Consider the following 12719-nt stretch of genomic DNA (forward strand, 5'->3'; position numbering starts at 1 on the left):
CTGGGCAGCCTCTCCACTCTTTGCCAATTTGTTTGGAGTTGGATGCTTTAACATGGTATCAGAGCTAGACTTTCGGAGGCTTTTTCCCTTTGTTTGTGCCATAGTTGCACTTTGTTTCATTATGATCCGTGTGTTCCAGATCCTTTGTTAACCTCTTCACGTGCGAATCGGGGGTCACACGTGCGGGGGAGTGTTGGGATTTGTCCCACATCGGTTAATTATCTCCTCCAAAAACTAGTATATAAGTCTGGGCAGTTTCTCCACTCTTTACCAATTGGTTTGGAGTATCCCATAGGAAAAATGAAAAGATGGCTGTCTCATACAAGATGTCCAGCCCTTACTCATACCATAGACGAATTCAAATCTGAGCATAAATTTTTAGCAAGAATTTCATTAACGACATAGTTGTAAAATTGAGAGTGCCAGAATAGCCTTCTAAACTTGGAGTAAAGGTTTAAGGCTTCCTTGATTTACGTAGTTGCAAATTTAAGAGCAACTAAGATAACCTTTTAAAATTTGAGTAATGACTTCAGTAACCCGCGGATTAAAAAAAAAAAAAAAAGACTTCAGTATCCCTTGATTTGAGTAAAAAATTGCGTAGTCAATTCGGCATGAAGATGCTCCAAGCCTTTTAAAATCCTCTCGCAACCGGAGATGCTGTAGGCCATTAAACAATTTCTTTTCTCGGCGGCCACCAAACAAATCAGTACCAAACCCTGTGTAGAAATCAATTTGTGTTTATCTTGCTTGGTTTTACTAATTTTTGTTTTCTAAATTTCTTCATATTGCAAATTTGTAGGGTGCAGGGCTTGCAAATCTGGGCAACACTTGCTTTCTTAATGCAGTCTTACAATGTTTCACACATACAGTTCCACTTATTCAGGGTCTTTGGTCATCTAATCACGCAAGGCCTTGCGATCGTAAGATTCTATCTCCTTTTTTTTATTATTAATTTTTTGGACTCTGTACCTCAATAGGTGCGTATATTTGTTCCATTCTGACTTTAGGGAGATTGTTTTGTTTTTGATTTATTCACGTGGTTCGTAAATGGGAATAATAAATCATTGCATTTTTATTGTTGATATATTGAATTTTGATTTTGGTTTCTAATTTTGCAGGTGATAGTGTAGGCTTTTGTGTACTTTGTGCTCTTCGCGACCACGTTGAACTCTCACTAGCTTCTATGGGCACAGTTGTCTCCCCAAGGAACCTTGTCGACAATTTGAGTTGTATCCTTTTCTGGATCGAAATGTTGTTTAAATTTGTGCTGCAGTTGGTTTCGGTGAATTGATGTTTGAGTTTTTCTATTGTAACTGCGATAATACTCCACAATTTTAGTCACGTGGATCAAAGCAAATTTAGCCAGTCAATCAGCAGTTGTGCTTTAATCTATTCCCATGCATTTTTGGCCTTTCATTACCCTGTTTGCCTAGTTGTATAGATACTTCACTTTTTTAGCCTGGAATGTTATTCGACATTGTAGATCCTTGACCGTTACTCACCAGATATTTCATCTACTTTCCGGAGATTCCAGCAGGAAGATGCTCATGAGTTCTTGCAATGCTTACTGGATAGACTCGACAGCTGTTGTACTTATTCAGAGAGTAAGGATATGGCTATGACTTCAGAGGACGAGAACTTGGTTAAGCAGGTTTTTGGAGGTCGTCTTATTAGCAAAGTAAGAATTTGCAACCAATGTGATATCTGTTTTCCATTATTAATGATAATAAACATGTTAAATCACTCATTTGGTAGGGTTTGGCTTGGATTTTTGTTTCTAATTCAATATTGAATTGCTTTTGTGTTTGAATACCAGCTTCGCTGTTGCAAGTGTGGTCACTGTTCTGACACTTATGAGCCCCTGATTGACTTGAGTTTAGAGATTGAGAATGTGGATACACTTACTAGTGCTCTGGAATCTTTCACCAAGATGGAGAAGATTGAAGATCCAGATATGCAGTTTACTTGTGATGAATGCAAGGAAAGAGTGTCAATAGAGAAGCAGCTTATATTGGACCAGGTTCCATCGGTTGCTACATTCCATTTGAAGAGATTCAAGAATGATGGTGTCTTTGTTGAGAAGATTGACAAGTATGTGGAATTCCCGCTGGAGCTAGACTTGCTGCCGTACACTAGTGGGAGTCAGAACACTACTGTGAGTTTAACTGTGAATTTCTTTAAATAGAGAATCTTTTTTTCACTGATTTCAACATAAATCCTGAAAGATCTGTTAGGAAAATAAATGCATGAATAGAAGGCCTGATGCAATTGTCTGATGCTCTTATTTGAAGATAATGTCTGAATTGCACTTCTGTTGTGGGTGAGTAACTTTGGAAAGCTTTTTAACTGGGAATATCAGCTTCAAATATTATCGGTTCTTCTGATCTTATGTTTGCGAATTACTAGTATTATGTCGGTGTTTACTATGCTGTCTTCGTTTAGTTGTAAAACTTTTGCTATGGTAAATAAGTTCAGGCAGAGAATACTTGGTGGGGTTGGGAGTTGGGATGGGAAGTCGGGAGGGATTCAAATATTGCTTTTTTACTGCAAACGGAATGCACATGATCCAAATCGTCTCTGTTGTGGCCTTGTGGGTAACTTTGGAAAGCTTTTTAATCGGGAATATCAGCTTCAAATATTATCGGTTCTTCTGATCCTATGTTTGCATGCAAATTACTAGTATTATGCTGGTGTTTACTATGCTGTCTTGGTATTTATTGTAAAACTTTTGCTTCGGTAAATAAGTTCAGTCAGACAATACTTGGTGGGTTTGGGACGGGTGGGTTCAAATATTACTTTTTGACTGCAAACGAAATGCACGTGATCCAAATTGTCTCTATTTTGCTTTGTTACATGAACATGGACTGAACTCCTCTCTTTCTCTGTACCCTACAGGGGGAGTTGAAATATGATCTTTATGCAGTTGTGGTGCATACTGAACTCTCATCCACTTGCGGGCACTACTATTGCTTTGTTCGTTGCGCCCAAGAAGTATGGTACAAGTTCGACGACTCAAAGGTAATAATGCTTGCGTTTTCAATTGAGATTCACCTTGCATCTGAGATTGCAATATATTAGGTGGATACTTGAAATGAACAAGTCTGGCCTTAGTTAAGAAATGTTATGGATTTTAGATTCGAAATTAATGTTTGAGCGGTATTTTCCTTAGGTTGCTAGGGTTGGAGAAGATTTTGTGCTTTCTCAGGAAGCCTACATTCTATTCTACGCGAAGCAGGGCACACCCTGGTTTTCAAGTTTTTTGGAAACGGAAAAGTCCTACTTAGACCAATATAAATCCAACCATCCACCCAAGTCAGTTTTGGATAGCACAGATCGCATCTATACATCATCCCCCAATGTGACAAGCAATTGTTACTCTGAAGTCAAGAAAGCAAGAGAGGAAGTGGTTGGCGTTTCTGTGGAGTCTTTTAACGGGTACATAAATGGTGTTCAAGGCAATGAGGCTAAAGCCGATCCTCCCAGTTTATTTACTCCAGCGCCTCTGGTAATGAGTAGTTCTTCCAATGGAACATCTGATAAGGTTGAGAAAAAGTTCTCTCCATCAGTGCTCAAAGAAAATAAGTGCAATCAGGAGTTCAATGAAATTAAAAACGGTGCCAATATTAATCTATCAATGCCCCTCAGATCCCCTAGCCCTGATATATATGCAGAAGAGGCTCCAGGTAAATTACTTTTGGCTAGTTTCAGGTCAATATTAGTACATAAACGTCTCTTATTGGATATTTTTGAGATCGGAGTGACTAATTAACTCCATGAACTGGGTGGGAATTTGCAGTCTCCCGTTATTCTATCCCGCGTGATCATCTGATACCCGAGAAACAAGTTCCATGTAAAAGAAAACTGGACGAGGATCTGGAGGATTCACGAAAAAAGCAGGCGGCTTTAAAGCTGTTGAAAAACATGCCCAATTACAGGAGCTCAAAATTACTGGCTGCCATGAATGGGTCCCATGACCCGATCGGTAAGAAAATCAGGAGAAAAGAATTGCCTTCAAATAGTAACAGGGCTTCGAGTACTAGCCACAAGCCCAATCTTGACTCGTTTTTGCGTCCGGTGGCTGCTGGAAGTTTACACTGAAAAGATGCAAAGTTTTTGGTGAATCTAATGTTCCCTAGATGTTTGTAGTAGAACTTCTTTTGTTGATGCGAAAATGGGGAAAATTCAAGCTGCATAGCCTTTTTTTCAGTTCACTCCTTGTGGGTAATTAAAAGGAGGTAGTTTTGGCATCCAGTTGAGGTTTCATTTGGGCTTTTCTGGTTCAAATGCTTTAGTGAACAGGAAGGTGTTTAGATTCAGGGGTTAATTCTCATTCCCTCTGAAGAATTCATGCCTTTGAATGTTACATAAATGTGAAACAACTTTATTGATTGTTGAGCCTATGGTTGTGAGAATTCAGCTTTACTTTTTCATTCATCACAAAATAAAAAAATAAAATCAGTACAAATAAAAACATTGAGAGAGCCTTGGATAATTCAGCGCTTTTACAGTGATTTGGGTGAGCATTTCCAACACTTGACTTCAAATTAGATATGCCAAATTTTGTTTGAAGGCTTTTGTGATGTTTTGGTATCTAAGCCTCCTCTCTAACTCTTATGCCAAAAAAATAGAGCTAAAAAACTTAAAGAATTACCGTTTAAGTTTTTCCTTTACAAAAACTTACCTTTTGAGTTCAAACATTGTGCCGAGGAAAGGACAAAAAAAAAAAGTTCAAACGATTAGAATTTGAAAATGGGTTGGTTGTGTGAAAGTCACGTTAACTTTGGCATGAATGAATACATATAGGTTGGATTAAGAGTTTTTGCTAAAAATGACCGTTAACTTGTTCACTTCCATTTTGGCATCTTCTATTGAAGATGCTCTCCTCTATTTGAGGATTTTTTTGTGTGCCAATGTTTGTTCCAATTTGGGTTCTTTTTTTAAAAGTTCTTTTTCTTCAATTTTCAAACTCAAATAAAATGAAAATGAAAAATAATTTTTTAATTTTTTTTGCACCGTATAAAAGATCCCAATGAAATTTATCAAACAAGATCCATATTAGTAGAAAAATTATTTACGTAAATACATAATTTTTGAGTTTGAAATTACCTTCTTTTTCTAAAAGTTCTTTTTTCTAGAAACCGGAACACCCTTAATTCGGTTTTGCTTTAGGTTCACACTTCATCTGGGTGGGCCCTTGTTTTGTGATTCTCCCCCTTTTTCTCCCTTGAGCCAAGAAAAAGACTAAAAGCTCCCCTTGAAAATCATTCCCCCCCTGTGACATTAAGGGGCATTTATAATTATACTTATGATGTAATTTGTTGTTAGTAGAGATGAATATTCGAAAAGAGCACAACGGGAAAAAATAAAATAAAATAATCTTGATAAACTTTGTTATTATTTTTCTAATGACGAACTCTCGTTTTGTACTTAGTTTCTCCTCTCGAGAGCCACTACACCGGGGTGTTAAAATGACGAAATTTCATGCCATTGTCATAAAAATGGCACAAATTTGGCAAAATTGGTGCCACACCCGTAAACTCATTTCGGATTAGGTGATTTTTTGAAGCAAAGTTGAATGATTCGTAAATGCTTTTACCGATATCGGATTGAGATGATTTTTTGTAGAGACCGTAAACAATATGTTTTGAACAAAATGAGCGGCTCTGATCATCTTTGCGGGACCTAAGATGGGCGCAAAACTCATTTGTACAAGCTGTTGTACAGCATTTTGCTGTACCGCAATCTTTACTGATCTTTTCATGATAACATCTGCAAAACAATCTTAAATCAAGCAGGGGCGGCCTAGGCATTAAATGAATTGAGCCGTTCGTGAATTGTTTGAGGCTCGACTCGATAAAGGCTCGTTTGAATTTGCTTCGTTTACTAAATGAACCGAACCTAATGGCAATGACAAAAATGACACTGATGGGTGTGAATGCTCCCAGTAGAGTACTTGCCACTTTCCCAACTTCTGCACTTTTCTCATATGGATATCTTTTCATGATAACATCTGCAAAACAATCTTAAATCAAGCAGGGGTGGCCTAGGTATTAAATGAATTAAGCCATTCGTGAACTGTTCGAGACTCGACTCGGTAAAGGTTCGTTTGAGTTTGCTTCCTCTACCAAATGAACCGAACCTAAGCCTCAATTTTAGGTTTGTTTCATAAATGAGCCAAATATGAACGTAGCAATATTTGGCTCGATTAGGCTAACGAACCTGCAATATATGTATCTCATGGGGATTTTATATATATACATAGTGAAAATATTATAACTTGTATAAGTCTAAACATTTACAATTACTAAAAACTTACTTATGTATATGTTTTTATCATTTTATATACGGGGCGGTTCTGGGGACCCTTAAAAAAACCTCTAAAAAAACCCCTCAAATCTTAATCTCATAGTTCTCGATCAAATTTTGATGATCTGAGCCGCTCAATGTGTTCAGAACGTGATTTTAAGAGTGCTCGCGAGAAATTGGCAAAAAAAATAACTGGGAAGGGCTTGATTTGAGTAGTTATTTTTGCTGATTTTTCTCGAGTTCCCTTAAAATCACGTTATGATTACATTGAGCGGCTCAGATCATCAAAATTCGATCGGGAACTTGGGGGTTTTTTTTAGAGTTTTTTAGGGGTCTCCGGAACAGCCCCGTTATATATATATATATATATATATATATATATATATGTGTGTGTGTGTGTGTGTGTGTGTGTGTGTGTGTGAACATATTTATGTACATACTAAAAATTTTATTTGCAGTTTTAGACATGTATAAGAGCATAAATATATGATCAGGGGTGGGCATTGTGTCGTGTCATTTCGTATTTTGTGTCATTTTGGGTTCGTGTCAAAACACATGTTAACATAAATGTGTCAAATATCTTGACACTAACCCCGACCTACTTAAAATCGTATCGTGTTCGGGTTGACACTATTAAGACCCTTTTATTTTTTTGGGAAATAATAATGCCAAAATTATTTTTGTTGGTACCAAAAGTGTAGTGCACAAAAGGCTTGTACCATATGTAGTGTACAAGACTTTTATGTATTAGAATTTTGATACTAACAAAAACTGTTTTGGCACTATCACTACCCATTTTTTAATATTTACATAGAATTATATACTTTCAATGTTTTAAACGAACTACTTATTTGATTTGATAACAGAATTGAAGACATTTTCACTACAATTATAATCATAGAAATTATAAAACCGGCCAAATCATGACATTGAAAAATGTCTCAAGTCACAACTAGACATAGGTCTCAAAATTAAATAGTTTTGTACGATTTTCAGTTAAAATAAAAGAAAAGCACCAATAACTATAGAATAAGTCTATATAAATTTTAGACTAAAAGGCTAGGCCTAAATAATGAAAAAATATAATTTCAATAAGCCTAAGTAAATTTAATTAATTTTGGACGTCCTAATAGTATACATGTCTCATCTTTCCATAATTATATTCATATGTTTCTATACACATTAATTAACAATGATTTTGAAAAATCAAATCTCTTACTAATCAGGAAATTCAAAAGAATCAAAACTAATCATGTTTTGTCGAGTCGTTTTGGGTTAATGTGTTGACACGGAAAATTAAACAGTTATCCATGTCATTATCAAGTTACGCGATTTAAATCCGTGTTTGACCCATTTAATTGTCGTGTTGGCGGATCGTGTCATACTCATGTTTGTGTCAAAAAGTGGTCGACCAAAACCCTCTAACTTTGCGTCGTGTTAACAAGTCGTGTCCGGAATTTTCACCCCTATATATAATATTATTGAGTCGTTAAGGCTCGTGAATAAATTCGAGTTTGACTCAAACCTAGGCACGCTTTCAAAAATTTCATTGAGTTCGGCTTGAGCTCGCTAAAAAACTTAATGAATGAATCTGAACATTCTAATATTCGGCTCGTTTACAGCTCTAACCTTAGGCAAAATATTAATATGGGGCCTTTTTGAAATGAAAATTTACTTTATGTTTAAGGAAATAATATTCACACTCCCTTTTTTTTTATATATGCACTCATTTTTTTGTCTCTTAGTTGATAAGCCCACAATAGTGTAAATATTTGGGCTTATCTCGCTCGTTTTTGTCACGTTCGCACGCATAACTCTATGTTTTTGAATGATATTGCGCGAAAGGTGTGTTTTTAGTGTTTACAGGTTTTCTTCGCTAATAAGACAGATTTTATGCGATGAGCTTACTCCATCGCTGATCGGGGATCTGAGGAGTCCAAATGGAGCAATGACTGAATCCGGGGAAGCATTGTCGAAGCCCTGGAGGGTTTGAACTAGTCCAGAATGAAGTTGCTGTGAGAGGCTGCCAGCCCAAAAGACCTATCGGTAGGAGATCAATGCCTACCAGTACAAACCCATTCCTATCGGTAGAGAATTTTGCCTACCGATTCAATTGCTGTCTAGAAAGTTCACAAGCTTGCATCAATCAAAACCTACCGGTAGGATCCCAGTTTCTGGCAGCTCTCTTTTGGCAACAAAGACGTTCTACCGGTAGGGGATCAATTCCTACCGGTAGAAGTTTCCCAATTTCTGTAGATTTTATTTTATTTTTCCTTTTTCTTTTGTAACTAAAATGGGGTAGTATAAATACCCCATTTGCACATTTTTTTAGGGTTATCTTAGATCATTTGGAACCAGCACTTTCTCTCTCTACCTCCCTTTCCTCACCAACTCACATTCTCTCATTAATGGAGCATTGATTGGTGGGTTTGGAGGGTTTTGGTCTTCATTAATATTGTAAGTACTATTGGGATCCTCATCAATCTAGCATTTATTTCCATTTCAAGAATGATTTCGTGTTCTTCCTTCCTTACCCTAGCTCATTTCACTTCTCCTTGCATTATGTGTGAGTAGTGTAGCAAGGTTAGGCTATGGGATGGTTAACATCCCGTAACCGAGAGTATTCCTTGTCTTTCTGTCACGCCTTCGATTTTCAACATAAATAGATAAATCATTTCGATAAAAAATCCTCGCATAGGACAAATAATACCCAAAATGATTTCCCACCTGTTTAATTACAAACGAAGTCCCCAAGTTTAAAAAAAATACATCCTTGGCACTGTGGCCCAAATTAAATTAAATACATGTGCAAAGTATTTAGAATATTATAATCTTATGTCAAAAGATCAAACAAAGTAAATTAGTTACAATACCATCTCTATCCAAAAGTAGACTAATACAAAGATGGATGAGTAACTAAGTCATGTTAGCTTCCAAAAGTCTTTGTTTCCAAATACACTATGTCATGCAACCTATTGCCCTGCGTTCAAACCTGAAAAGAAGGATTTTGCTGAGCTACACTAGTCCAGTAGGAAATTCTCTACAAAATCTACATGCAATGAGATGATAAGCATAAACGAATCAAATTAAACGACAAATCCAAATAATGCACATCAACACCCTTTTGCAAATGTCATAACAATTTCCAATCACAAACCCATACGTATACACACACGCACACACTTCTTCCAACAAAATTCCACCCCTTGCGAGATTGTGTTTCCACCCCTTGGATCACAATAGACTCCATCCCTTGTGAACCGTGTGTTTCCACCCTTTGCGTCACACTAAATCCCCTATTCACTTCACAATAACAACAACCATACTATCATCACAATTGATACCAATGCCATAAACTCATTCCACACACACCGACATTATCTAAGACGATACATATAGCTCATGGACCATGACACTCGTTACCACAATACCACTATCAAAGAAAATGCAATTCTCAAGCCATAAAACATTTTATTCGACCATATATAGCAAATAAATACATAAATCACACATAGTCACCACAAAACATGTAGAGGAAGAGAGAAATCTCTACCTAGATGGGTTTTAAGCAAAACCCTAGGTCTACCAAGAGCAATAAGGTTGAATCCTTCAAAAACAAGCTTCACCCAAGCTTGGATACAAGATCTAGAGCAAATAAAACCCAAAAACATGAATAAGAAACAAAGATCAACAAACAATCGAGAGGAGAGAGAGAAAAACGTGATAGAGCTTCAAGGAGTGAGAACAAGAACACAAAACTCACCCTTGGTTTACCAAATGCAAGAATCTTATGATTTTGAGGAAGAAAACCCTTGGATCTTGAAAATTTGATATTAAAATCAAGAGTTTTGGGTGAGATTAGGGTTGGGTAGGTGAGATGGGGTGTTTCCAGGTTTGGTTCGAGGGTTTTGGGTGTGAAAAATGGTAAATGGGGGTATTTATAGTGAGCTGTCATGCGTGCTGAAAAAATCAAAAATTTTGCACGATGTACCGGTATCGTGGAATGACAGTACCGGTACAGGTACCCAGAAATTTCAGCATTTCACAGTTTCTGGTCGCAATGTATCTGTACTGGAAAAAGCTGTACCTGTACATTAAAGGCAGATTCGAAATTTTTTGCCAACGTTCATCAAATCAAACCCCGATTGTTACTAACACTTCCTGTAAAGACCCGTAAATTTATAAAATCTATTGAAATGTTTTATAAGAAATAAAATGAGCAAATTGATTTGAGGTATTGAGAATTGGGGTTAATGTGATAAAATGTTGCATTTGAGGGGTGAGTGTGTGATATGTGATTAGTGTATATATATAGTATATGTATGTGTGTAGGGAATAAAAATTCCCCAATACTCCTCTCTCTCACTCCCCCGTTCCCTCCTCCCTCTCTCGGCTCCCTCACCCTTTCTCTTGCTCTCACCCAAAATCACCCTAGAGCCTTCACAAAACAACCTTCAATCCTTCATTACATTGCGTAGTAGAGCTCATTTATCGTTGGTTTGAGCTCGGTGGAGGCATATTCCGTTCGGTTTCAAGATTTGTGGCTAGGGGTTGGAAATTCTTTGAATTCGTTCTTCGATCTTTGAGGTAGGGAGTTCTAACTTTCAATATATGTTTATGACTTGTCTCTTGTAGCTTGATTGGTGTCTTTGATCGTTGTTGTTGTTGTCGAGAAACCCATGAAAATCTGCAGAAATTCTGCTCCAACAACCTTTGTTATCGATACGTTAGCCTTTGTTATCGATACCTTTGTGTTCAAAAACCCAGAAAATCATTTGTTATCGATACCATTTGCCATTGTTATCGATACCCTTGCATCTGGAACCATTTTTGACCAAATGGTATCGATACCTTTGTGTTAGGTATCGATACCTGTTGCTTATCTCCAGCTTTCACTGTTTTGCTTCATTTTTCACCGTTTTGGTTCCCAATCAATTCCAACCTACTCTAATATTTCCCGAAAGATCTTTTACATGATTACTCGCACCTAATGACTTCGTTGGATGTATCCAAGACCCTAATACTCATTTGATCGTGATTTACGAAAATCGCTTTATAAACCAAAGTTGGATTTGAACGGTACGGACTAGTTGGAAAAAGGATTTCGAAACTTTACCGACACGACGAGAACGTTTCAGGACTCATCGACGGGTGAGTGCCAGGCAGAGGACTTCGGGGTTCTTTAACAAGCCCGGTAGGAGCTATATGCTCATGTTTTATACTTCAGGACCTCCTATCGGGTAAAGTGCCCGGCAGAGGACTTCGGGGTTCTTTAACAAGCCCGACAGGAGCTTCGGCTCAAGACACTTGTACGAAACACACTTGGACACATGTTGCTTGAAAGGTTACTCATTGAGTCATGCGGTTAGTACTGAATTGAAAGATTGGATTTTGAATTGCCGTTGTTACCCATTCATCAAGACTTGTTGCCTTGTTCATCATGTGATCACTCCTACATTTCATTTGCATACATTGTTAGATTAGAGCTTTTTACTGAGCTAGTGTAGCTCATACCTTACATTATCTTTCAGGTACTAACCCAGGGCAATAGCATCATGATTGGAGTGCATGGAAGTGAATATTCTTTTGAAAGCTAACATTGAAGGGTTATTTAGCCATCTTTGTAAATCTATTTTTAGAAGATGTCTTTGTAACACTATTTGTAAATCTTTTGACTAAGGAATATTGTAAGTTCTTAACTCTCTTTTGACATTCGGTAATTATGACGATTTGGGCCTCGGAGCCAAGGATGTAACCTCATGGAAACGTTAACCTATTTTGGGGTATCATACGGATAATTGTGAGATTTTATTTACGGAAATTCAATTATTATTATGTTTAAAATCGAGGGTGTGACACTTCCACACATCATTTCAACACCAAAACTCAAAATCCAACTATTCTCCAAATGTCCGACACACAACGGTAGACATATATCCGTACACCCCCACAAACAAACGTATAACTTTATTAATAATACAATTCTTTCACGCATTAAATGATTTCTGAAATTATAATAATTTACGGGTCTCCACACTTCCTCTCAGTAATCTATCTTTTCCAAGGGTAAACATGTTTTTAGGGTATTTTTATGTATCAAAATTTAGAGGTGTTAATCTCTTTGATCATATGTAGGCTAGGGTTTTGATTTATTGCCACATATGATACTCAGAGCTATATCCTTCCAAGTGTTTGTCAATTGACTCAAAAACCCTAATCATGTTTACCATCGCGGTCTTAAAGAGAGGAACAAGGATGTCTTCGAGTTATGGGTGTTAGTTATCCCTAAACCTAGACTTTAGTTTAGTTTAATCTCCAGTTAAAAAGTCGTAGTTAGGTTAAGTAGTCAGTTAACTAAATTTCTCAGTTGGCCGTCTCAACGCCAAACTTTGGTTAGCAGTCTTAACGCTGAA

At 37.1% G+C, this 12719-nt stretch overlaps 1 protein-coding gene across 2 annotated transcripts in view; it reads left to right on the forward strand.

Moving 5' to 3' along the window:
* Positions 1 to 12719, forward strand: part of LOC131333679 (ubiquitin carboxyl-terminal hydrolase 21-like) — a 75699-nt gene that overhangs the window by 807 nt on the left and 62173 nt on the right. The window contains exons 2-8 of one of the 2 annotated variants that reach the window (XM_058368338.1): positions 800 to 920; positions 1119 to 1229; positions 1506 to 1678; positions 1817 to 2155; positions 2896 to 3018; positions 3170 to 3683; positions 3797 to 4192. In XM_058368338.1, coding sequence (XP_058224321.1) covers positions 800 to 920; positions 1119 to 1229; positions 1506 to 1678; positions 1817 to 2155; positions 2896 to 3018; positions 3170 to 3683; positions 3797 to 4098 — 1683 coding nt within the window. In that variant the 3' untranslated portion in view covers positions 4099 to 4192. Of the gene's footprint in view, positions 1 to 799; positions 921 to 1118; positions 1230 to 1505; positions 1679 to 1816; positions 2156 to 2895; positions 3019 to 3169; positions 3684 to 3796; positions 4193 to 12719 lie in introns of those variants that run through there. The other variant, XM_058368337.1, reaches the window with a different exon arrangement.

Source organism: Rhododendron vialii, chromosome 7a (genome assembly GCF_030253575.1).
Source record: "Rhododendron vialii isolate Sample 1 chromosome 7a, ASM3025357v1".
Lineage (NCBI taxonomy): Eukaryota > Viridiplantae > Streptophyta > Magnoliopsida > Ericales > Ericaceae > Rhododendron > Rhododendron vialii.